This window comes from Rutidosis leptorrhynchoides, chromosome 4, assembly GCF_046630445.1.
Source record: "Rutidosis leptorrhynchoides isolate AG116_Rl617_1_P2 chromosome 4, CSIRO_AGI_Rlap_v1, whole genome shotgun sequence".
Classification (NCBI taxonomy): Eukaryota; Viridiplantae; Streptophyta; class Magnoliopsida; order Asterales; family Asteraceae; genus Rutidosis; species Rutidosis leptorrhynchoides.
Window position 1 is genome coordinate 235,835,225 of NC_092336.1, and position 26,700 is coordinate 235,861,924.

The window sequence follows — 26,700 nt, forward strand, 5'->3', positions numbered from 1 at the left end:
AAGATTTTTTATAAAAATAGTTATTTGACACTTTACCCCCCTATTTGGGGGTCTTTTTTTTTTTTTTTTGAACAAAGTTGGGGGGCTTTATTTGGAAAAAGGAGGGAAAAAGTAAAAAAAAAAAATTAAAAAAAGTGAAATGACGAAAATACCCCTGATTATTATTCACCGTTTTTGTATAATAATAGTTAATATAGTAATAATCCACTAAATCTTTTGATTATGGGCTATTGTTATGTGTTCTAAGCCCAAGCTATATCGAAACCCATCACATGATACATCATCTCTCTTGTTTACAAACCAAGCCCACTTCATTAATTCATTTGTTGCCTTAATCATTCAGACCTTTTTTTTTTTCCGGCGAAAAAATACAAAGTATTATCTGAACAATGAGCCCTAAATCATTCAGACCTGTTGTTTCACTTCACTGTTGATCATTAACATCATCAAATCAAATACGTAGTATCGAATATTCTTCTAATTATACATACAAAATACAAACACATATTCTATGATAACTATGAACAATCCCAGAATATGGTGCAGCATAGTTATGACCCAAAATTCAATTGGAATGAGTACTCGACACTACCGATCGAATCCGAAGATAGATTTAAGAAAATTGAGACCAATGATTCTTCAAAGAATTGAAAATAGATCAAAAAATTACCCAATAAAAGCAATGATTCCAGTTGCTTATGATGTTTTAAGATCAAGACAACTTCTGATACAAGGTGTATCCACCCTTCTTCAAGTCATCCCCATCTGGTCTTGCAAGTACCTCTCGCTCTCTCTTTATTAATTAATTTATATATTTTTTGCATTTGTCGTTTTAATTTACGGTTAAGGGGCGTTTGGCACTGTAATTGAAAAGTTATTAGCTTGATTATTTCGTTTTCATGTGGTAAATGATTAGTTCTTGTGAAAATTATCTTGATTATTGGGAGTTTTAGGGTTCAAATAATTAGGTTTGGGGATTTTTGTTAGGACGGTGATATTTCAGCATTACATTCTACAATTATGCTTTAATACTTGTATTGTACAAGTATTCAATGCATAACTGGGATGAATTTATCAAATCTAATGGTGAAAAATTCAAAATGCCCCATTTTATTTTTCCACTTTGATTGTCAATTTTTTAATTGATGTTGTAAACGCACACCGTCGTTATACGCAGATTCTGTTCAGAAGTATATATCGGGAAAACGGGTCATGCAATCAAGACTTGTCACGGTTATAAACGCCACGCTAAGAACAAGCTTCATGAATGGATCAAAGGGGGCTTAAATGATATAATTGTCCCTGTAGACACTTTTCATCTAAAAAACATGTCCCAGGATGTAATAAAACATGACGAACGCTTTGACTATAAACGTGTACCCGCAGTTATTGAACTCGCTATACAAGCAGGTGCAGAACTTGACGGAAAAAAAATATCGACTAACGAGATAGATTGTATAGGTGCTGAAACGTTAACACGTGATGATTTAACGTTAGTGGCTAAAGGAACGTTAATGGCATGGGAGGTGGTACGATCGGGTGTCGAGAAATTATTGATGGTTTATTCAGCGAAAGTTTGCAAGTATTGTTCGGAAGTTCATGTGGGCCCGTCTGGGCATAAAGCTCGTCTTTGTGGGGTGTTTAAGTATGAGAGCTGGCGTGGGACCCATCATTGGACGAAAGCTCAAGTTGATGATTTGTTACCTCCGAAGATTGTGTGGTTTCGAAGGCCTCAAGATCCTGTGGTTCTTGAGGACAAATGGCGGTCGTTTTATGGACATGCGCCTGCAGTGGTTGATTTGTGTACAAAGGCGGGGGCAGTTGCACCTCCCAAGTATTATTGTGCGATGAAGATGCAAGGATTATCAGCAGATGTTCCGTTTAAGTCGCGAGGTTGACTTTTGGGATCGAGTCAAACTGGATATTAGTTGTGGGCCATGGTATGCTACTAATTGTTGTTAAAGGATTATCAGAAGACGTGTCGAAACAATTACTGAAATCTTGAAACATTATCCTAAACATTTGTTGTGTGGTGTCATCAGAAAGCTCGATCAATCTGTGCATCTGAACAAACGACCATCGAACAGAATCATTGAAACAGCTTCTGCAATGGATGCCGTAGTGATTGATAGATCTGGTCTCTTTTTGTGTCTGAAGATTGCATTAGACATTTTGTTTTCTTGAATTTTAGATTGTTGTGCAGCTTTTAAGTAGAAAAATTCCTTTTTAACTGTAGTAACATTTGTTATGTTCATACTGCAATTACATAATAGGAATTGATGACAAGTTCGCAGAGCAACTTGTGCCTGAGGAATTGATGTATGCTTTTGCTTAGATGCTGGAAGTATGTGCTTGTACCTTGAATTTATTGTTAGATATTTCCTCATTAACGGTTAATTGTGGTCGTTGGTTAGGAGATCTTTACCGAGGGATTAATAAAAACTGTACACATGTTGTTTAAACAAGATGTAGTTCTCATGAGACGAATATACTGTAGATAAAAGTGATTTCGCACGTTCTAACAGTGACCAAGAGCCAGACTACCTTTTTCACATTCATTTAGCTAAACGATGTTGACTTGAACGCGTATTAAGGAACCCTTGTTGATATTTTTTCGAAGTGAGAACAAAACGAATGATTACAGCAGCCTAACTGAATTATCTAGTGATTGTTACGACCCTTTATGTCAACTGGGAGTTGGACATTTTGTAAAACATATACGTCCATAAACATACATTCATTATAAAGACATTAGAAGATCGATGTAAGTCACAAGATGGATCTAGTATGTGGTACACACTAAAATTTAAAGCTAAAGTGAACCTTCATTTAAAAAAATGACGAAAAAAAGTCATCTGTTTTAATAACGATGATAATGATAATGATAATACATACGACACAAGATTCTAATTTGTATTGGTTGCGAAGTTAAGGGGCTAACCAAACAACTCAACAACAGGTTTTAGATGAAAATGTTTATATACAACAAACAGATGATATCATCTAGTCACAAGTACCACACTAATAACAAATAAAACCACACAACAAACAAATACAGAATGGTGTACTTTTCAAAGATGCTGCTGGTACTCTGGATTAAATGCAAGAGCCTCCCTATAAATCATCTCCTTCATCTGTTCTTCGGTTGGGGCGTGATGCTCAAAGTCGAAGTTAAAAGGGTTCAAGCAAACCGGCTCGTCGCTGATGTCGTGTAGTGATGTTAAATAAGGATGGGCAAGTGCATCTTCAACTGAAACAAATAATTCGACCTGTTTCGTTAGTAACAGGATCATACAGTAGATATACTGAGTTGTTATTAACCGAGATCTTAGATAACAAACTAAAAATCTGCAAAAGAAGAGCATGATGAATCCAGCTACCATAGTACTAGAAGAGATGGCATTTTGACCCTTACTTCTGACAGGTTCATTCAGGTTTAGTTTTATCTGTAACAGGTCAAATAACTAAAAAAGAAAAGGTCAAAGAACGCCTTGGCGTCTATTTTTCGAAGTTTAAAAAGTCAAGAGTCGGGCTCTGAGCTCGAAACATTATGGTTGTCAAGAAACTAACCAATGTACCTCACTACTATATACAGATGCCCCTTCTAAAAGTCTATGGCTAAGTCCTTTAAAGGAAATAATAAATATGGATGCTCTACATTTTTGGGGTTCAGAGTTGATATCAAACAAAAAAGTAAATAATGCTTCAACATGATTATATAAAAGTACGCATATAACCGTACGTGTCTGCCAGAAACCTCTCCGCATAATAGTAATATAATGTATGAAACACAATCTTTGAAAAACTACAGTACGGATATAGATATAACATAAAAAGGAGCCAAGAAAAATGCACACCTGTAATTCTCTGTCTCGGGTCAAACGTCAACATCTTTTCAATAAGATCAATAGCAGCAGGATGAACTTGAGGAAACTTGTCATTGAATGATTGTCGTGGGTAATGTTGTAATTGTCGGATGTATCTTTTTGCATTTTCATTCAGAAACCCTAATTCAGCTTCTGATGGAGTTCCAATTAGCTGCAAGGTTAAAAATCATTATGAAAGTTGTATACACACTGCACTACATTTAATACGGATACTATTAATTCATCAGAAATGGAAGCTGAAAACCCCATTTTTGTTCTTTCACAAGTATTAAACTAGTTATATTACTTTCAATATTAAGAAAAAAATCACCTCCATAAGTAATCGAAGCTGGTGTACATGATCTCTACCAGGAAATAACGGCTTGCGGTCCATCAATTCCATAAATATGCATCCGACTGACCATACATCGATAGCGGCTGTATAATCAGAAGAGTTTAACAACAGCTCTGGTGCACGGTACCATCTTGTAACTACATACTCTGTCATAAAATCAGTTTCAGATGTAACACGCGCTAATCCAAAATCACATATCTTCAGATCACAATTAGCATTCAGGAGAAGATTGCTTGGCTTCAAATCCCTGTGCAGCACATTTGCAGAATGTATGTATTTTAACCCACGCAGAATCTGATACAGAAAATACTGCAACACAAAAGATAATTATTATAGATTAATGACTCATTAACAATAAGTCAATAACATAACTAGTACTGTATAATTTGTGCATTATTTGTTACTGCTAATGAATAGTTAAGGTTTACATGCTTATTGTCATTTCAACCACTATCTTACTTTTCTGATGGTTAATATGAACTACACAGAAATAGTTTCTTAAACTAGTTCTTGCCTTGTTACCATAATCAAACCTTTCTGCTACCCTTCTAATAGTGCTATAAATGTGTTTCTTTAGACTGTTCTGTTTCGACTTAACCTACACTCTTCAGATTCTGAAGTTCCCAAATTTCCAATACAAAACTAACAATCAAGTGACCAGCAAATTATAAACATTACGATATGTAATCTTTCCTTTTCCACTGAGAACCAAGAAAGCAGAGGCAGCCCTACAACAGATCTTATTAATATGGCATATTGTGCTCTAATAAAAGCCTCAATCCAAATGTGTGTTTTCTATTCAAGATAACAGTATTTCATGGGATAGATAAGATAAACAAAGGTGTAAATAATCAAGGTTAACATCTGGTATAATGATAAAGCAATGGAAAATATATATGGTCACATGTTTTCACAAATATTATCATGCAATCATATACCTTTCGAAATTCTGTAATCACTACATTGTATACATCTTCTCAATAGCCTACCACATTACTTCTAGTCATCCTAGCAGGCTAGCACATGCAAATTCTAGATGAATATATACTAGTAGTTTTGGCTTCAATACCTCGCTATGAGTCATACACTCACACATAACAAAACACCTCTTATATGATCTGGCCATAAATCTATAGGATCCTCAAGTATATCGGAGTCATGTCTAAAACTATGCTTCATGATCAGTCCTATAGTTCCATTGAATGATAATCACAACTGTTTACAGTGAGAGTTTAAAATCCTTTTTTCTCCTTAACATTCTTCTATACCTCTCATTCGCATATCCAGTATCTCCAGCCTGAAGCTTACACCCCTCTGCTTTCTCCACTCCTTTGTTGCACTTCACATGCATGTTAATGTCTCATTCCACATCCTAATACTGTCCCTTAATGATCATCTTCAAAGTAGCCACTTCCCTTATATATCATCTTAAATCATTTCACTATACAATAAGGTGGATGAATCTCTAACATAAAAAATGTGTGTTGTGTCAACAGTCACGACATGCCCCTCGGTATTGATTTTACAGCTCATGCATGTTACTCGCTCCTTCATCCCACTAAAAACGATGTCTATTTGATTCATAACTTCTAAGTTCATTAGGTGATAGTTTACTAAAGAGATTAATCATAGATTATAACCTGCAAAACTGAGAACTTTGTCCTTATTTGTTGTTATTACCATAGCCACAACTTCATAAGGCCTTTGATACGTATTTATAAATCACGTGATTATCTAATACATCTAGATAATCAAATTGAAAACCCAGCTAGAATTTCTACCAAGTCTACCCCTAATATCCTTTCGAACTTATCAGGCTCGAGAATAATAATAGTAAAAGATGATAAGTTCAAAAAAACACTCTTCGATCCAAGTCAAATTGAAGAATGGAGAAACCAGAAGAACGTTAGCATATGCTCCAGCACTTAAAGTGATTATCACTAAGTAAACAATGAAAATACCAACATGACTGAAATATCTCATGCGATGTTTCATCTACTAGTATGAATCTGAAATTAGAAGAAATCAAAAGGATAAAGAAAGAGACAACACGTAGATTGGTCCATATATAAAAACTAACAAGGTGCTAACTAAAGAGGTTTAGGATACAGGTCTATTAAAACACCCTAAACAGTTAGGAGCGTATTCAAAGTCAAAATGGATATCAAAATAAAGAAAACCAGAGAGTACAGCAAGAAAAATAGACCTGGCAATGCTCCTCCGATAATGGTTGATTTGAACGAATAATTTGATAGAGATCAGTATCCATGAGTTCATAAGCAATGTAGACATCATTAAATGCCATCCTCTCTGGAGGTGGAATTATATCTCTGATAGCAACAACCTACATGAAAAGGGAACAAAACATCAGTCAAAGAAACTCACATCTACAGTTCAATTTAGAACTCTATTGTTCAAGATTTGGTTGAGACATAAAGAAACCAAGAACAGTATAGTAGTTGATCGTAACAATGAGGAGTTATACAGCACTCATGGACTATGTAGATAGAAAAGAGCCACAACAAAACACGACCTTAAGTCATGAGCAACAAGCAAACTACAAGGAATATGCAATCATATTGTGTGTATAACTGATATGTATAGATATAATTGCATAGCGATTAGTAAACTGAATATACATAATTAGCCTGCAATGCTGTTATAGTAAAGGTGCGACTACAGTCAAAACTCCTCCACCTGGGCACTACAAAGATTTTTAAACAATCTAAATTCTACTGGCACAAAATTATTTTACCATAATAAAGTATTATAACCAAACAATTTTTATGCTTGAAAATATACGTAATTATCTATAGAAGACACTGGCTTATTTCCACTTTTTGATTAACAATCAAGTATGTGATCGGAAGTCTCAAACACGTCTCCTTAATATCTAAGCATAATTACTATCCTTACGTTTCTATTTATTCATAGGTACCATAAACTTCAATACCCTAACTTTAAAGTGTGTCTAACATGAATAATCATATTTATGGACAACAACTTATATGCTCCGTTTGTAGTTATACGTATGTCACATCTTCTGAATTATGAAATCATAAGTTTTGGGGATAGTCAAGATTTTTACAATTCCTGCTTCACTCTTTCAAAACAAAAACCCCACATGTACCAAAAAAAGGACTTAGACAATGAAGTTAGATGAAATGATTATTTATTTTATATGTAAAAAAAGTGGCAGCCGATAAGCACCCTGATCGTATGGCAGGTAATAAAGCCTCCTAATCATTGCTCAAACAAATAAAGCCTACAAATTTCATGAACTTTTACAGCTCATATGATCAAGCAGTAATCAACAACCGATCTAGTCAAATGCACGCTATTCATGCACATCAACAGGAAAAATGTTATATCACCAGTACCAACAAATAACAGATTTAGAAAAAAATATGGTTATTCTATCTTCATTTCCATATTGAGGATGTAATTTTCTCTATCACCAGCTAAGCTAGATCTTCAACAACCATTCAGTTGAAAATTTAATTACTGCACATACTCTAATTATTAACTTACAATCTATAAATTTCTAGGATAGCATAGGGCACACAGGTGTTTTCAGTTTACTGATGTTTACAATTAACAAGCAGCACCTATCTTCAGCTGATTTTAAATATACACACTAGTAATTGCACTCGAAAATCATAGCAATTATTAAAATCACAAGCTTAAATAAGCCACTACTCACTGACATTTTCATGATCCATATGACGAAGAAGCTTAATTTCTCTTAAAGTCCTCTTCGCATCGATTTTATTGTCGAAAGCATTCGCTATCTTCTTGACAGCAACATGCTCATTCGTCTCTGAATTCAAAGCCGAACTGCCGTACACATAAAGTAAACAAATCTATCAGTCAATTAACTTACACACACACACACACATATATATGTGTGTGTGTGTGTGTATTGTGTGTGTATCAATTGAAAAGGAGATGAATAATGATCTGTACCAAACTATGCCGTAGGCGCCTTTACCGATAGGCATAATAGGAGGTTTATACTTAGCAGTAACTTCAAAGATATTGCCAAATATGTTATACTGAATGAACCTACCGCCGTGGCTGAGTATCGCCGGAATAGTATCGACTCCGGCCATCGGTTGCTGCGGCGGTGGCGGAGGAGCAGCAGAGGCGTCGGACATTTCGGTATCCGTAGGTTGATTTGTTGGATCCATTTTGGTTGATTAATTAAAATAACAAGTTAAAAACAATAGAAAAAGTATATATATATATATATATATATATATATATATATATATATATATATATAAAATTTTACAAGCCCTAGAAATGAAATACTGTAAAATCTAAGATGAAGGGTGTCTTCAGATGAAGGGTATGTTTGGCGACAAGCTTTTTGAAGCTTTTTAGAGCTATTAGCTTTTAGTTTTTATGAAAAAGCTCTTATATAATTTTTTAACCTCGTTTGGTTGCACTGACTTTTAGCTTTTAGAAAATTTTAAAAAGCTCCATTCAGCTCCATATTTAAACGCTCCTACATCTAGCGTTTAGGAAAAAAAAAAAGCTTTTGGCCCATTAATAACCTTATATACCCTTTACGTAAATTAACCTTACGACCTAATTTTTTTTTCATACGACGAGCAGGCGGCGATTGCATCCTTCTGGTTGATCACTAACGTCTTCTTCTTCCACAGTCGCTTGCATCATTCACGGTATGTAAGTTCATGTTTATCATTCATGATCGATGTGTTTGTGTATTGTATCAATCTTGGAGTACAATTTAATACGAGTGTTTTTGTGCAAGAAGTTTCATGCAACTCTAGTTTTTTAATAACGAGATATGTGGTTATGAAAGAAGGGGTGTGGAAGCCATTATTGAAGCAAATTGTTGAGTGCGAAATTGAATTATTTTATTCAAGACAACATGTAGTCATTTGGAGTCTATAAAAATAATATTATAGAATGGGGTTACTTGGATTGTGTGTTTGGGTATGATTAGAATAGTAGAAGCATTATGTGGCCTGTACGTGTATGCTTGTTTACGTGTAAGGTGTTTCATTGTTTACGTGTACTCATTCATATGATAATGGAAATAGATAATTATATATATAAATGTATGTATAAACTGATATAGATAATGATAGAAACTAATGATGCTTTTATAAGGTTAAGATAATCAAGTAGTTTAAATTAAGTATTAAAGTATTAATCGAATCTCATCATGTTGTTAGATGGCCTCAAAACCTGAGAATGCAAAAAAAGAAAACTGGACAAAAGAGATGGTTCTGGAATTTTGTCAGTTCTTAAATAAATATATCACGAAGCATGGTCAAACTTCTCCATTTAAATGGGTATCCCTTCAACCAGATTTTGAAAGAACTATAAAACACAAATTCAACAGTGATAGAGCTCTAAAGAACAAGTATGATAGTATGAGAAAGGATTACAACCTCTGGAAGTCACTGAAGAACGGAGAGACTGGTCTTGGTTGGAATGAAAGTACGAAGCAACTTAATTGTTCTGATGAATGGTGGAAAACTAAAACTGCGGTAAGATAATATAATTTATTTAATTTTTAAATAACATATAAAGCTTACATAATATAAGTCATTTAATTTAACTAATAATTCACAATTATATTGTGTATAGGAAAACTCTAAATACGCAGCAATTAGGAAAAATCAGCCATCAGCACAACTACAAGATGAATGGGATCAGTTATTTGGCGATGCAGTTGCAAGTGGGTCGAATTGTGTGGCGCCTTCAATGGACTCGAGTATAATCAATGAGGTGCATGTTGAGAACCTTGTCGATGATGATGTTGAGGTGGGTTGTGATGTAGATGCTTATCAAGTAAACAATGACACACCTTTCAATCTAGAGGAGTTAGAAACAGAAGAGCCCAACTTTTTTCGTAACTTTTATAATGAGGCCACTCAACAAAATGCGTCGGCACCAATCCCAAGTGAGGTTGCTAAAAAATTTGATATGACTACTAAAATAAACACAAAACCCAAACCAGCTAACATGAAACGTAAAGGAAGAGAATCATCGGGATCTTTAATGCTTAAGAACCATTTAGCGCAAAGTAGTGTCACTCAACAACGTGTTCTACAAATGTTAGAAGCAGATTCTTCCAAACTCGATCAAAGTACTATGTTTACTGTTGGAGCTGCTGTAGGTGTGCTTGACCGAATGGTTGATGTAGGATTACTGACAGAAGCAGGGGAGTTGTGGTTGTTTGCAATTAGATTATTTGAAAATCCGATAAAAAGAGAAATATTTATCAATTTGCGGAGTGATAATGGCAGGCTAGCTTGGTTGCAAAAGGAAAGGAGCGACAGCTGAAGTTTCTTTTAGCATGTTTTTTTTTGTTTTTTCAATTGTTATTTTAATGGTTTATTTTTTTCCCTATGTGTGTTAGTGACATAAATATGTTGGATATTAGTTGGTATATTTTTTATATAATTTTTTTACTAGAGAATAGTTTGTGTTAGTGAATTGCTAGGGAAAGTATTTCCGTAATATCTTGTTATATACATACACATATATATACACACACACACACACATATACACACACACATACACACACACACACACATATATATATATATATATATACACACACACACATATATATATACACACATACATATATATATATACACACATATATATATACACACATATATATGTATGTGTGTATATATGTATGTGTATATATATATATATATATATATATATATATATATATATATATATATATATATATATATATATATATATATATATATATATATATATATATATATATATATATTTGTTGACAGGGTTAATATGGATAGTGAGATAACCAAGAAGATACACAAATTACATTGTGTTAATTTGTTGTTGGATTCATGCTATACAAGTGATCTTGCTGCGACTTATTATTATAAGTATATACACAAAGAACCATGCATGACTTCTGCTCAAACAGGTGAGGCTTGGGTGATGGAAGTTTTAAATGGTCATCCAATACGATCTGTAAATGCATTTAGAATGCATCCAGATTTGTTTATAAAATTATGTGGAGAACTTGAAACAAACTATGGATTGCAGTCAACTGATAAAATGTCCACATTTGAGATGGTGGGGATATTTATGTATACCTTGGCATTGGGATTATCTAATAGAGATGTTATGGAGCGTTTTCAACGTTCAGGGGAGACTATTAGTAGAGCATTTCATGAAGTTCTAAAGTCGATAATTGGTAGAGATAAAGGTTTCCAAGGTCTGGCACGCAACATTATAAGACCAAAAGATCCAACTTTTCAACTAGTACCACCTCAAATCATGAACGACAAAAGATACATGCCGTATTTCAAGGTAATGCACTTATTAATGTCGTTTTTATTTATTTGAATTGTTACTTCTCTAATGTTGAAATTATATTTAGGATTGTATTGGATGTATCGATGGTACACATATAAGGGCATGCATTACAGAGAGTCAACAACTACCTTATATTGGTAGAAAAGGAGTACCTACTTTCAATGTAATGGCAACGTGTGATTTTGATATGTGTTTTACATATGTATCAGTCGGATGGGAGGGATCAGCACATGACACACGTGTTTTTATGCACTCAATCCAAAATAAGTCAATGAACTTCCCGCAACCACCTGAAGGTAAATATACATATCTATGTTATTGTTTCATGTTACTTTTCTGCAAATTCCAACATGATTTGTTTAAACTTTATTATCAGGTAGATATTATTTGGTTGATAAAGGATACCCGGACAGAAAGGGATACCTTGTTCCATATCCCAAGACAAGATACCATCAATCTCAATTTCAAAAAGAGCCCCCAAATAATATGCAAGAAGCATTCAACCGTTCACATTCATCTCTACGAAGTTATATTGAGAGGTCATTCGGAATTTTGAAGAAACGGTTTCACATACTTAGTGAAATGCCAAGGTTTAGTGTGCAAACACAAATTGATGTTATCACGGCTACATTTGCATTGCATAACTACATTCGTACTAATAGTCAAGAAGATATCATGTTTGCAATAATCGATGAACATCCAAATTACATACCACGAGATGAGCTTAATGATGTTAATAATCATGACACACGCACCGAAGGACTATTTGAAGGAAGAAGGAATGAGATGAAACATGTTCGTAACAATATTGCTGCTTCAATATGGAATGATCGTCATTAATAATTTACTAGTATTATATATGTTTTCGTTATTAGTAGTATCATATATATATATATATATATATATATATATATATATATATATATATATGTTTTCGGTTATTTGGTAATGACTATGTTTTATTAAACTAAAATAATGATATTTAATTATTTTTTCTAGTGTCCATTTTTGTCATTTTACTTATTTTATAACAGCTCCAGCTACTTTGCCAAACAATTAAATACATTTAAAAAACTTCAGCTAAACGCTTGCAGCTAAACGCTTGCAGCTAAACGCTTGCAGCTAAACGCCTGCAGCTAAACGCTTGCAGCTTTCAGCTAGTTTTGCCAAACATACCCGAAATTAACTGGAGCTGGAGCTTATAGCTGGAGCTGAAGCTTATGGACTAGAGCTGGAGCTGGAGTTTATTTTTAAAGTTGGTAGCTGGAGTTTATTATTTTTTACAAGTGTTTGGTAAACTAGCTGGAGCTTATTTTCTAGTTCATAAGGGGTGTGTTTGGGTGACGAGCTTGTTGGAACTTATGGGAGCTTATAGGAGCTTGAGCTTATGATTTTAATAAGCTCCAAGTCATAAGCTTCGTTTGGTAGAGAAAAAAAGTAGAGCTTATGAAAATCATAAGCTCTGAAAAAATAAACTACCTTTAGTAGCTTATGAAAAAAAAAGTAGAGCTTATGAACTGAAAAATAAGCTCCAGCTAGTTTACCAAACACTTATAAAAAATAATAAGCTCCAGCTCTAGCTCTATCTCATAAGCTCCAGCTCCAGCTACTTTCATCCAAACACACCCAAGCTCTACTTTTTTTCATAAGCTACTAGAAGTAGCTTATTTTTCTAGAGCTTATGTTTTTCATAAGCTCTACTTTTTATGTCTCCCAAACGAAGCTTATTACTTGGAGCTTATTAAAATCATAAGCTCAAGCTCCTATAAGCTCTCATAAGCTCTCATAAGCTCTTCTACCAAACACACCCGAAGAGATGTTTTGGTTTTTAAGCTTTCTGTTTTTCAGCTCCGACTCGTTTGTGCCAAATCGGGGCCCTTTTCTATTTATTTAATATACTAAATATTAATGAATATTAATATTAATATTAATATTAGTATTAATAATTTTTTTTTTTAAAGGCAAGTATATTAAAGAACGAAGAAACAAAACTAGCAAGAAGCTAGCATAACACACGGGGACCCAAACACACAAACAACAAAAACACGAAAAAACCTAAACGACACGAGCAGGGCTATACCCTGAAGTCCCTAACCAATGCTACGAAGGACCCACACGAAAACCATACACGGAATTCTACAAACATAAACAAACTCGAAACCACGGACACTACAGTAATCAAAAAAGACTATGTTTCCGAATCCGAGGCAGAGCATGATGAGGAACACGAGCAGCAGCAAGAGCAGCAATCAACTTCACCATCGACATCCTCCAAATTTTTCATCACATCATTAATAAAATATCTATCTTGCCATCGATATTTAACCCGACATCTATTACGCTTCCACTTTGTTCTTCCCCAAACATGATTGAGGAAATGACTTTTAATTAACGGCTGGAATTTCCTCATCTTACCACGAAATCGGGAGACCGCGATAGGTGTTGAAATAATATCCGAGTTATCCCCGAGATCAGAAGATGTGTCAACACCGCTCTCGACGTCCAAATTAGTCCCACAACCAGGCCCATCGTTAGATGCAGTTGGGCTAATTATATTATTATTTGAGCTACTAGTTGATAGTGTGTTAGACACAAGCCCATCTTCGATCAATGGCCCATCACCGTTTTTGATTGGGTTTACTGGCCCATCATCATTTGCAGAATTAAAACGTCCCATATTTGTATCCTTGGTTGCAGAATTAAAACATCCCATATTTATATCCTTGGTAGGTGAATTCTCGGGAGAAAAACCCACATTAATAGGCCTTTCTTGAAAAACACACTCATCTTCACAGGAGGTTTCTTGAAAATCAAAATCATCTTTACAAACCTTTTCACGCGTGCATTCATTGCCATCGGGAGAAACACAGTCGATCTTGGGGCTCGCAAGATTAGCACGTGCATCTGTGTGGCTCGACCAGTCACCATCTGCCGTCTTCATGCCATCATTGGACACGACTTTCGGCATAGAAGCTGGAACAAATTCGCCTTCTTCAACCACATCTTCCGACGAAAGGCTCAACGATCCCTCCAGAGGTATATTCATGCTCACATAACCACTAATATCTTTTTTATTGCTCGAATTAGGAGAATCACTATCCAACGAAACTGTGACATTTGACTTTTTGAAAAGACAATCGGACACGTCCTCACCGGAGGTGTCCTGTGAACCTTCAGAGGTGAAAGATTGAGACGATGTATTCTTCGCTTTCGATTCAGTCTCAATATTAACATGCCCTTTATTTCCATCAACAACATCAATACTCTTGTTATCGATTTCGATCAAAGTCCAAGATACCCGATCCTTGTTATAGCTAAACACGAGATTGTTATTGTTCATCGATTTAGGGAAATTAAATTCGAGCCATTTACCGCCAATCTTAATTTCAATGCGATTACTCGTCGGACTTTGAGACTCCATGGGGTCACGGTCTTTTCTGGTAAGAGTTTCAATAAAATATTTTCCTTCCCATTTTACCGGGTTAGAAGGAGGCTGATTCCAAGGGGCATTCGGAAAGTCCCCCTTGTCATCGACATTTAGGTGACCCTTAGCATCCAAATTCTCAGAGATTTTAGAACCTTCACTTTTCCTTTCCAGAGCTATAAAAGCTCGGATACACCTTCCACATATTTGGATGCTGTTTAAGGTTTTAGTGAAGCATTCAACATCACTAATGTCCTCAAATCGTACATATCCAAAACGTTGTCCACTCGATAGTCTCTTTCGAGCTATATACACGTCTGTAAGAGTACCGTAGTTCTCGAATAGTTTCCAACAATCGTCACGAGACCACGTATCCGGAAAATTGAAGATCATAAACGATGTTACCCGATTGTCACCCGATTTAGCACACGAATATCCATTCGGCTTTGACATGGAAAATACCTTTTCGTTCCTACACACGACCATTGGAACCTCACGTTTTGGGTGGTAAGAGGGCTGAGATTTTTGGGAATGATGGTTTGGGAGGTGGGATGGTGGTTTTGGGTGGTAGGATGGTGGTTTTGGGTGGTAGGGTGGGTGGTCGAAATCTTTTGTTCAGAGAGTTTTACAGGGGCGGTTGCTTAAATGTCTAATTCATTATGGTTTCTAATATTAATATTAATATTAATATTAATATTATTAAATTATATCAAATACTCCGTTTTTATCATGGTTGGTCCAGTGTTAATATGTGATGCCCCGTACAAAACCATCGTGTACGAATCATCAACAACAGGATCATTACAAGGTTAAGTACTATATGCTGTAATTAAAGAAGTTGCATTCACGATAAAAAGGTGATGTCATAACCGACATCAAATGTTTTACATTTTAAAAGCATGCTTCACTAAGTAGAAGCAAATAAATAAGTGTACGTGACCCCAAAGGTCGTTACATAACATAGTTTCAAAAGTAAATAAGTTTGAATGCAAGATAAGTAGTCATGCGATAACAACTCTAAGCAGCGGGTTCTACAGCACGACTAGTACACAGTGGAAGCAACCTCAAGCACCTGAGAAATACATGCTTAAAAACGTCAACACAAAGGTTGGTGAGCTATAGTTTAAGTATAACAGTATGTAAGGTAGGCCACGAGATTTCAGTGCTACAAAGAGCGTTTCAAAACAGTATGATAAAGTATATGTTAACCGTGGGCACTTGGTAACTAACTTAACATTTATACCCCCTGAAAGTACACTTGACAAGTGTGTATGTCTACGAAGTATTAAACACTCGTTAAATGCTAGCGCTACTAGCCCGAGTGGGGATGTCAAACCCTATGGATCCATATCTAAGATTCGCGTTCACGGTTCAAAAACCAATGATTAAACGTTACCGAGCTAAAGGGAATGTTTCTGCCGTTATATAACCCACACATATATAAGTTTAAGTACTCGTGCCTAGTATGTAAAACATAAAATCCGCATGTATTCTCAGTTCCCAAAATAAGTTTAAGGTAAAAAGGGAATGCTATAACTCACAATGATATGTAGCGGTGAAGTAGTAGTCGGGAAAGGTGTGCAAGTAAATGGTCCGAAGTCCTCAACCTAAGTTAAATAGTACTAAGTCAGTAAATCGTCTTAATAGGTTTAAAAGTATGTATTTAAGGTTTTAAGGGTCATCATCAATCATCATTAAACAAAAGGCGTAAAGTAGGTTTCGTTTATGAAAGTAGCTTAAAACAAAGTCTGACTTCAGTCAGTCACCACAGCCTCTACCCTTACTGAATTAAGGTGAGACCAGTGGTCACGGCTCCGTCTATGAGTCCCTTAAGTGTGGTAAAATTTACAGAAGCAAACTCGTCTTGGTTTGACCGTGGCGACGGTCTAAGTGCGAGTAGGTCAGAAATTTCTGCACAACGTTAAAGGACATAGTAACGATCGGAGGGCCATAAATCCTAAACCGTAACTCGGATTAAGACGAGTCCTATATGAAAAGTTATCTACTCGAAAAGTTCTATCTAAAAATCAAGGTTAGAACAGCCCAAGTCTACTGGTCTGTTCCAGAAGCATCAGGTCAGTAGGTTTTGGACAGAACAGTGAGTTTAAAAAGGGTTCCGGTGGTCTTGGTGCTTGATGTTCATCATGGTTCTCATCCTTGATGCATATAACTTCAAGTGTACAACACATTGATGTATCTACATCATCTTAACCAAGTCTTGACCATCATAACCCATGTGCAAGTCTAAGACATGAAGCACAACTCACTTAAGAGTTGTATGAAGTTTGATGAACCAAAGTTACATCAAAGTCTTAGATCTAACACATACATGAACTATAAACTTGAAAGTTAACTAACTAATCAAGATCATAAGTAGTAGAACATAGTTCTTAGTTTGATCTTGAAGATCCAAGACTCAAAAGTCTAGATCCAAAGTTATATTTAAAGAAAACTTATTTGTGTGTTCTTGAACTTTCAAAGTTAACTTAATTTGTTCAAGAGATATGAGATCAAGACTAACTTGTAGTACTTGACCATATAAACTAACTACATGAAATTAAAGTGCATAAATTGAAGAAGTAAACTTAAATAAACAAGAAAAGATTCATGGTTGTTCATACTTTTAAAGATTCAACCAAAGTTGATCTTTAAGTAAAGTAAACTTTAAGTTTACTTCCATGACTTACAAGTATGTCTTTAATCAACACAAGAACTTTATAATCTTTGAAACATTATATGTAGAAACTAAACTAGAGAGTTTAGTTCTTGATTGTTCTTGTTAAAACAAGATAAAGGATGAATCAAACTAGAAAGTTAGATTCTTAAAACTAGTAAAGAACAACAACTAGTAACTACAAGTAAGTAAATAATAATCAAAGACAAGTAACATTAAACAAAAGAATGATGATGATGAGGGTTTAGTGCTATGGTTTTGCAAGAGAAAGAAGAGAAGAAAAGTCACAAGTTACTTACAATCTTTTAGAGAAAAAAGAGAGAAAAGATAAGAGAAAAGTGAAGTAGCAAGTAAGTGTGTGTGAGTGAAATGAAGATACATGAGAATAAGTAGTAAAAAAAAAAGATTTTGAACTCCCCATATGGCCATATGGCCGTTGGTTTTCATTAAGGGGAGGGGGAGAGTTGTTTAGTGGTCTCTTGCATGAAAAGTCTTACAAAGGTGGTTAATAGGTGGGGTTTCATGGGGATTACATGCAAACTAGATTCCAATTCTTAACTAACTAGTTCCTTTCACTAAATAATACTTACAAGTGAATGACATGGGCTAACTAAGTCCATTAATAATGTAGGGTGGGCTTATAAGCCCAAAGTCATAAGTCCATAACACTAACAAAGCCCAAGTTCACTTAATTAACAAATAAACCCAATTAAAGCCCAAGTAACTAACTAATCACCAGAGTTACTTAAAATGATTAATAAAACTAATCATGAATGTAAATAATACTTGAAAATATTATTCGTGAAGTTTCGTGTGTCACAAAGACGTTTCGGGCAATTAAAGTCAAGTACGGGCAATCATGGTAACAAGTAAATGTAATAACATACATTCGTTTTATCACACGTATTAATAATAACAATTATTAATAAATAAACGTTGGAAAATCCAGGGTCGTTACATTACCCACCTGTTAAAGAAAATTTCGTCCCGAAATTTTAAGCTGAGGTAGATGGAGGAGTCGGGAAAAGGTGAGGATACTTTCGCATCATTTGATCCTCTCGTTCCCAAGTAAACTCAGGTCCTCGTTTGGCATTCCATCGTACCCGTACAATCGGAATCTTGTTGCGTTTCAAAGTTTTGATCTCACGATCCATAATTTCAACAGGTTCCTCCACAAAGTGGAGTTTGTCGTCAATAGTAAGTTCTTCCAATGGTATGATAAGTTCGGGTGCAGCAAGACACTTCTTCAAGTTCGATACATGGAAGGTAGGATGAACTGAGCTCAATTGTGCTGGTAGATCCAAACGGTATGCAACTGGTCCAACAAGTTCCAAGATCTCGAAAGGACCAATGTATCGTGGGTTCAACTTTCCACGTTTTCCAAAACGGATCACACCTTTCCAAGGTGCAACCTTCAACATTACACGATCACCAACATTAAATTCAAAAGTCCTTACGTTTAAGATCGGCATAACTCTTTTGGCGGTCACGGGTAGTCTTAAGTCTAGCTTGAATCTGAGCAATCTTCTCCGTCGTTTCGTGGACTACCTCGGGTCCGGTGATTTGCTTTTCGCCTACTTCGGCCTAACAAATAGGAGATCGGCACTTACGGCCATACAATGCTTCAAAAGGTGCAGCATTAATGCTAGAGTGATAACTGTTGTTGTAGGAGAATTCAGCGAGTGGCAAATGTCTTTCCCAGGCCTTTCCAAAATCAATGACACATGCACGCAGCATGTCCTCCAAGGTCTGAATCGTTCGTTCACTTTGCCCGTCAGTCTGGGGATGATAAGCAGTGCTCATGTCGAGACGAGTTCCCATGGCTTCTTGCAAAGAACGCCAAAATCTAGAAGCAAAACGGGGATCGCGATCGGAGATGATCGATAAAGGTACACCATGACGAGATACAACCTCCTTGATGTACAGCTGAGCAAGTCATTCCATTGTATCAGTTTCCTTCATCGCTAGGAAGTGAGCAGATTTGGTAAGGCGGTCAACAATAACCCAAATAGTATCGCATCCGCCCACCGTCTTCGGCAGCTTAGTAATGAAATCCATTGTGATCCTTTCCCACTTCCATTGTGGGATTTCTGGCTGTTGAAGTAACCCAGAAGGTCTCTGATGTTCGGCCTTAACTTTCGAACAAGTCAAACACTTCCCAACATAAGTTGCAACGTCCTTCTTAAGATTCGGCCACCAATACTGTTCTTTAAGGTCGTGGTACATCTTACCCGCACCGGGGTGAATCGAATATCTCGATTTGTGTGCTTCATCAAGTATCAGGTTTCGTAGATCTCCATAATAAGGTACCCAAATTCTTCCGGCATAACATCGGAGTCCAGACTCTCTAACCTCGAATCGAGAGACAAGTATGTTCAAATGCTCGTGAGATATGTTCTCCTCCTTGAGAGCCTCTTCTTGGGCTACTCTGATTTGACTGCTGAGGTTCGAATGGATGGTGATGTTCAGAGCCCTAACACGAAGAGGTGCCGTCCTCTCCTTTCGGCTTAAAGCGTCAGCTATAAAATTGGCCTTGCCAGGGTGATAACGGAGTTCACAATCGTAGTCGTTGAGCGTCTCGATCCATCAACGCTGTCTCATATTCAGTTGCTTCTGATCAAAGATGTGCTGGAGACTCTTGTGATCGGTGAAAATAGTGCTCTTAGTTCCATACAGATAATGTCTCCACAATTTGAGTGCAAAGACAACGGCTCCAAGTTCAAGATCGTGAGTAGTGTAGTTCGGCTCGTGAATCTTCAATTGGCGGGAGGCATAGGCAATAACTTTTGATCGTTGCATCAGTACACAACTAAAACCACTTTTTGAAGCATCGCAATAAACAACAAAGTCGTCACTGCCCTCAGGAAGTGATAGAATAGGTGCGGAGGTTAACTTCTTCTTCAAAGTTTGAAATGCTGATTCGTGTGCGGGTTCCCAAATGAACTTCTTGCCCTTGTGAGTCAATGCGGTCAAAGGACGCGCAATCAGAGAAAATCCTTCGATGAATCTTCGATAGTAACCGGCGAGACCTAGGAATTGACGAATATGCGTCGGAGTAGTGGGGGTCTCCCACTTGCTGATGGCTTCAATCTTGGCGGGATCAACTTTGATACCCTGGTCGCTTACAACATGACCCAAAAATTGTACTTCCTTCAACCAAAATTCACACCTGGAGAATTTGGCGTAAAGTTGCTCTTGTCTTAAGAGTTTAAGCACTAATCGGAGGTGTTGCTCATGTTCTTCTTCGCTCTTAGAGTAGATGAGGATATCATCTATGAAGACGATAACAAACTTGTCCAAGTAAGGCTTGTAGACACGATTCATGAGGTCCATGAACACGGCAGGTGCATTTGTCAAACCGAATGGCATCACAAGAAACTCATAATGACCATAGCGGGTTCTGAATGCAGTTTTCATCACGTCACTTTCCTTCACCCTCAACTGGTGATATCCGGATCGCAAATCAATCTTTGAGTAAACGCTCGATCCTTGTAGTTGATCAAAAAGATCATCAATTCGTGGAAGTGGATATCGATTCTTGATTGTCAATTTGTTGAGTTCACGGTAGTCGATACACATACGGAAGGATCCATCCTTCTTCTTCACAAACAACACAGGTGCGCCCCAAGGCGAGAAACTTGGTTGAATAAATCCACGATCTAAAAGCTCTTGTAGTTGACTCTATAATTCTTGCATCTCGGAAGGTGAGAGTCTATAAGGTGCGCGAGCTACAGGTGCAGCTCCTGGTACTAAGTCAATCTGAAACTCTACTGCTCTCTGCTGCGGTAATCCAGGCAATTCCTCTGGGAAGACATCGGAAAATTCGTTCACAATTCGAACGTCGTTCACGCTCTTCACCTCAGTTTCTACCGCTTTCACATGTGCTAGGACAGCAAAACGTCCCTTCTTCATAATCTTTTGCGCTTTCACGCAACTAATGAGGTTCAACTTCGAGGTACATCTCTCTTCATAGATAACCAGTGGTTCGCCATCTCCTTGTGGTATGCGAAGTGCTTTATCTCCACAGATAATATCGGCCTTTATCTTGCTCAACCAATCCATACCAACGATCACGTCAAAACTTCCCAGTTTGATAGGTATCAAATCAATTTTGAACTCTGCACCAGCTATGTTGATAATAGCTCCTCGACTAATGTGGTCAACTTTTTCAAGTTTTCCATTTGCGACCTCGACAAGCATACTTTCTTTTAACGGGACTAATGACCAATTAATCTTATCGCAAAAATGTCTACATACATAACTTCTATCCGCACCAGTATCAAACAAGACAGAAGCTAAAAGATTGTTGATTTTGAATATACCTGTCACCAAGTCGGGGTTATCGCGTGCATCCCTTGCATTAACATTGAAGGCTCTACCTCAGGGTGGTCCTCCGTATTTTCGCTTGTTTGGGCACGCGTTTCTGAAATGGCCCGTCTGTCCACATTCGTAGCACTTCTTCGGTCCATTGGTGTTCGGTTTCCCATTCAAAGTGGTGACCTTGTGTAACGACCCAGATTTTTCCGATCGTTTATTGCATATAAGATTAATATTTACATAAATTAAACCTTACCAACATGATAAGGAATCTAAATTGTTGAGATTTATGTTTTTGAAAAGAGTTTTACACAACGTTTGACCGTCCAATTTGACCGATGATATCACGAACTATATAACATACGATAATTATACGTCTGGGTATATATATGTATCTATATATATTTAACATGATCTAAGGATGTTTAACATCTCATTGTGTACTAATAACAATGAGTTGTAGGTATATTTTGAAACTACAAACTTAAATTTTCAAAACGATAACTATACGTAACGTTCTTTGACATAAATACTTATAATCTATAATACTTATACATGCATCATATAGATATGTATTTAATCACTTTTAAAGGGCTTACATACATAAAACAATATAAGTATATTTACAAAAGATAGCTATATTTGAATTCTCGTTCCGTTTTCTCAAAGATTTCTATACGTATACCTAGGGTATATGTACCGGTATCATACCCATCTTCTAGATGTATTTACTATTGGTATATACATGTCAAATCAACATCTATTCAGCTCTTGTTCATGCCCTTAAGGCTAGGTAATTAGAATTGGAAGTATGCATGACTAATTTTACAAAATAACAAAATGAAAATTTGTCCATGTTCCCCATTTTCACGTTTTTAAGACCTCCCCCCCATTCCATTTCTAATTCAATCTTTTACCTTCATTTCCTAGCTAAACACACACATATTCATGAGCCTTAAACACCTTAAACATCTCAGCAAACAACTATGAAGATCTAGCTTCAAAAACAACACTTAAACATCATAAGAAAATCTTTCCAAGAACACTTCAAAAATCCTTCCAAATTTACAAGTTTACTTCCAACCTTTTGATTCAACTCCACCACTCTTTTGATTCTAGGATTTTACTCATCTTTTACAGCAATCTTGTCCAAGTAACTTGAGGTAGTAACCTTGTTCATAATTTTATTCGATTCATATTTATATAGCTATCTTATTTTGTGATATAAAATTTTAACAACAAGAACATAGTTTGAATGATTTCAAATTTGTTCGCAAACTAAATAGATCCTTCTAACTTAACTTTTAAAATACTTCAAGACTTGTAATATATCATAATGATATGCTAATTTAACAAGATACAACTTGTTTTTACAAAGAACACCTTAAAACTGAATCTATGTCGTCGGAGTGTAACCGGAGGCTGTTTTGGGTTGGATAATTAAAAACCATCTTGAACTTTGAATTAGAAGTTCATGTTCTGGAAAAATGATATTTCTTATGAATATGTTAACACATAAAAATTTCATGGTTTAATTCAAAGTATAAGTATTTTTAGAAAAATGACCATTAAATGTTGTTTTTATGACAAAAATGATTACTTTCATAAGATTCACCTAGAGTTTGGACTATAACCTGTGATTCCGAATGTAAACCAAGGTATTTACAGTTCATATTCTTAAAATTTGACTCGATCCAAGGAAGTGGCAAGTTGAATCAACAAAAACGGAGTTGTAACGAAGAAACTACGACTAAAATAAGATCGGGTATCCAAAGCTTGTTTAACAACGAAAATAATTGGAGAAAAATTAAATAAATCATATCTTTCCTAATTAATATGATATTTCATATATATTTACTCATGATTTAATTTTATATATTTCAGGACCACCCGTAAACAACACGAGAAGATTAATCATAAGACCTCATGTACGTACGCAACACGTCATTTGACAACACGGTACTTTATGTACGCAACACGTCATTTGACAACACGGTACCGTGGGTCAAGATTAATTCCGATCAACATGAATACGATGGGGTCTTTATTTTTTTTAGCAACTAATTGTGGACTACTAACATCGGACTACTAACTACGGACTAAGAAATTATTAAAAGTATTAAAAGTATATATATGAAACGTTTATTTCTTAAAAAGAAAATATGTTGATATATCATATATATGGTTAGGTTCGTGATATCTATCGGAGACCAAGTCGAGTTAAATACCTTCAAGGAAAAGGTGAGTATATAGTCCCACTTTTAAACTCTAAATATTTCGGGATGAGAATACATGCATTTTATGATTTACGTTATAGACACAAGTACTTAAAAATATATTCTACGTTGAGTTGTACCACTGGCATATCTCCCTGTAACTTGGTAACTACTATTTACATGCGGTATTGTAAACGCGAATCCTGTTGATAGATCTATCGGGCCTGACAACCCCAACCGGACTGGACGACCAGTATTCAACGGTTGCACAGTACTTCGTTTCGGTGACTACACTTGGTACGGTGTAGTAAGATTTCATAATAAAGGGAATATGCGACGTTGATTAAATGTTAAGTATGGTTATCAAGTGCTCAACAACTTAGAATATTTTTATTAAAACGTTTATATATGAAATCTTGTGGTCTATATTTATAACGCTGCCGGCATTAAACCTATATCTCACCAACTTTATGTTGACGTTTTAAGCATGTTTATTCTCAGGTGATAACTAAAAGCTTCCGCTGCAACATGTTGAATTTAAGCAAGATCTTGAGTATGCATATTTGTGTCAAAAATAAAACTGCATATCGGAGGATTTGTAATGTAAAATATGTTGGAGGTCGTATTGTTATTATCACATGTAAAGTTTGTAAGTCTAAGATTATCGCTAAACGATAATCATTATTAAGTTGTTTAAACCTTGTATTTTTGTAATAAAAGCTATGGTTTGTATTGTAAAAACGAATGCAGTTTTTGAAAAATGTCGCATATAGAGGTCAATACCTCGCGATGAAATCATATGTTATTGTATTCGTCCTTATGGTTAAGGTCGGGTTATGACATGTGGTATCAGAGCGTTGGTCTTAGAGAACCAGAGAATTTGCATTAGTCTGTCTTATCGTGTTTGTTTGGATGCATTAGTGAGTCTGGACTTTGACCGTGTTTGATTTCGAAAACTATTGCTTATCCTTGTTGGTTAAAAATTAATATGTAAATATTATGTAGTATTAACGTGCTAGTTGTTATGTGATAGATGTCTGGCTTAGAACTTATTATCACATTCAGCGACTCCGAACCAGACTCTTCAGATGGTGTTCCAGTCATTAATCTATCCGATGATGAAAACGACACCTTTGGGGAGGACTCACAAGTTCCAGATGAATCAATTGAAGAGGAACCGGAAAGTGATCCTGAGGAGGAAGAAATACAGGAAATTACGAAAGACAAGTTCGAACGAGGAAAGAAACGAAAGGCTACTGAAATGGAAAATCTAAATTCCGAGTCTAGAGAGGATGTTGTGGAACCAACTCCACCAGATACTTCCACACCTATTCTCGCTATTCCTATTAGTTCTATCCCGACATCCAGTTCTTCGGTTCCTCAGCCAAAACGCAGGGAGACAACCAGGATAACCTTTAAGCGATTTCTTTGAACACAAACGCTTTGGGTTAAATGATGCGCTGTTGTTTTAAACCATGGGATCATATAATGTTTTGTATAATATTACTAGTGTGGTTTGCTTAATGTTTGATGTAAGATAAGCATATGTAAAATAGTGAAGTGTGAAATGCAATAATTTTCCATGGTTAAGTATTATTTGGGTGGTAGTAATTGATTTTCGTACTAAGCTATTAAGTATGAACTTTAACGGGTAGGTACTACCCTAGATATAATTATAAAATGCTAATAAGAAGAAAAGGCTTTTATAATAATAACTGGTTCATATTATTAATAAGCTACGATGTACTGTAAATACATACCACATCTATAATATTCCATGTGAATAATTATTTTTTTTTCATTCTTATTGAAGATTATGGCGCGATTGAACCGAATGACGGAACAAGAAATCCAGGAACTCATCAATCAGCGAGTGAACGACAGAATGTTATGGGTCGAGGCTGCAAGAAGTGCTGCAGTTAACCCAAATCCTCGTGTGGGGTGCACTTACAAAACTTTTCAAGGTTGCAAGCCCTCATCATTCAGTGGAACAGAAGGACCGGTCGGTTTAACCCGGTGGATCGAAAAGATTGAGTCTGTGTTTAAAATCAGTGGTTATATTGAGAAGGACATGACCAAGTATGCATCGTGCACCCTACAAGATAGTGCACTCACGTGGTGGAAAAACTATGTGAAGGCCGTAGGAGGAGATGTAGCTTATGATACTCCTTGGGAAGAATTCAAAACAATGCTAATCAATGAATATTGTCCAAGGAACGAGGTTAGGAAGTTGGAAGCTGAATTACGAAGCCTGAAAGCTGTTGGTACTGAACTCACCAACTACAATCAGCGATTCATGGAATTAGCTTTGCTATGTCCCGAATTGGTACCAACCGAAGAACGGAAGATTGAACTGTACAAAGACGGTTTGCCTAAAAAGGTCAAGGCAAATGTTACAGCATCCAAACCCAAGACTATTCATGAAGCTATCACCATGGCGAATGAATTGATGGACCAGATTATTCTGGATAAGAACACCAATGTCAAGACATCGGG

General features: G+C 36.0%; 4 protein-coding genes across 4 annotated transcripts; 3 read left to right on the forward strand and 1 right to left on the reverse strand.

The window, feature by feature from the left end:
* The first annotated feature begins 510 nt into the window (after window positions 1–510).
* On the forward strand, window positions 511–2,424 carry LOC139843677 (APO protein 4, mitochondrial). Its single transcript, XM_071833797.1, has 2 exons — window positions 511–777; window positions 1,178–2,424. The coding sequence occupies exons 1-2, from the start codon at window positions 512–514 to the stop codon at window positions 1,896–1,898; spliced, it is 987 nt and encodes a 328-aa protein (XP_071689898.1). The 5' UTR covers window position 511; the 3' UTR covers window positions 1,899–2,424.
* A 409-nt stretch (window positions 2,425–2,833) lies between these two features.
* LOC139904489 (mitogen-activated protein kinase homolog NTF4-like) lies at window positions 2,834–8,460 on the reverse strand. The gene is made up of 6 exons (XM_071886410.1): window positions 8,188–8,460; window positions 7,929–8,058; window positions 6,428–6,565; window positions 4,198–4,530; window positions 3,858–4,038; window positions 2,834–3,250 (listed from the first exon to the last, which is right to left on the reverse strand). Exons 1-6 carry the CDS (start codon window positions 8,409–8,411, stop codon window positions 3,072–3,074), a joined length of 1,185 nt encoding a protein of 394 aa, XP_071742511.1. The 5' UTR covers window positions 8,412–8,460; the 3' UTR covers window positions 2,834–3,071.
* A 144-nt stretch (window positions 8,461–8,604) lies between these two features.
* Window positions 8,605–10,692, forward strand: LOC139904490 (uncharacterized). Its single transcript, XM_071886411.1, has 3 exons — window positions 8,605–8,909; window positions 9,429–9,746; window positions 9,847–10,692. Exons 2-3 carry the CDS (start codon window positions 9,429–9,431, stop codon window positions 10,543–10,545), a joined length of 1,017 nt encoding a protein of 338 aa, XP_071742512.1. The 5' UTR covers window positions 8,605–8,909; the 3' UTR covers window positions 10,546–10,692.
* Window positions 10,693–11,159: 467 nt separating this feature from the next.
* LOC139841484 (uncharacterized) lies at window positions 11,160–12,413 on the forward strand. Its single transcript, XM_071831701.1, has 3 exons — window positions 11,160–11,567; window positions 11,638–11,869; window positions 11,950–12,413. The coding sequence occupies exons 1-3, from the start codon at window positions 11,160–11,162 to the stop codon at window positions 12,411–12,413; spliced, it is 1,104 nt and encodes a 367-aa protein (XP_071687802.1).
* Window positions 12,414–26,700: the final 14,287 nt, after the last annotated feature.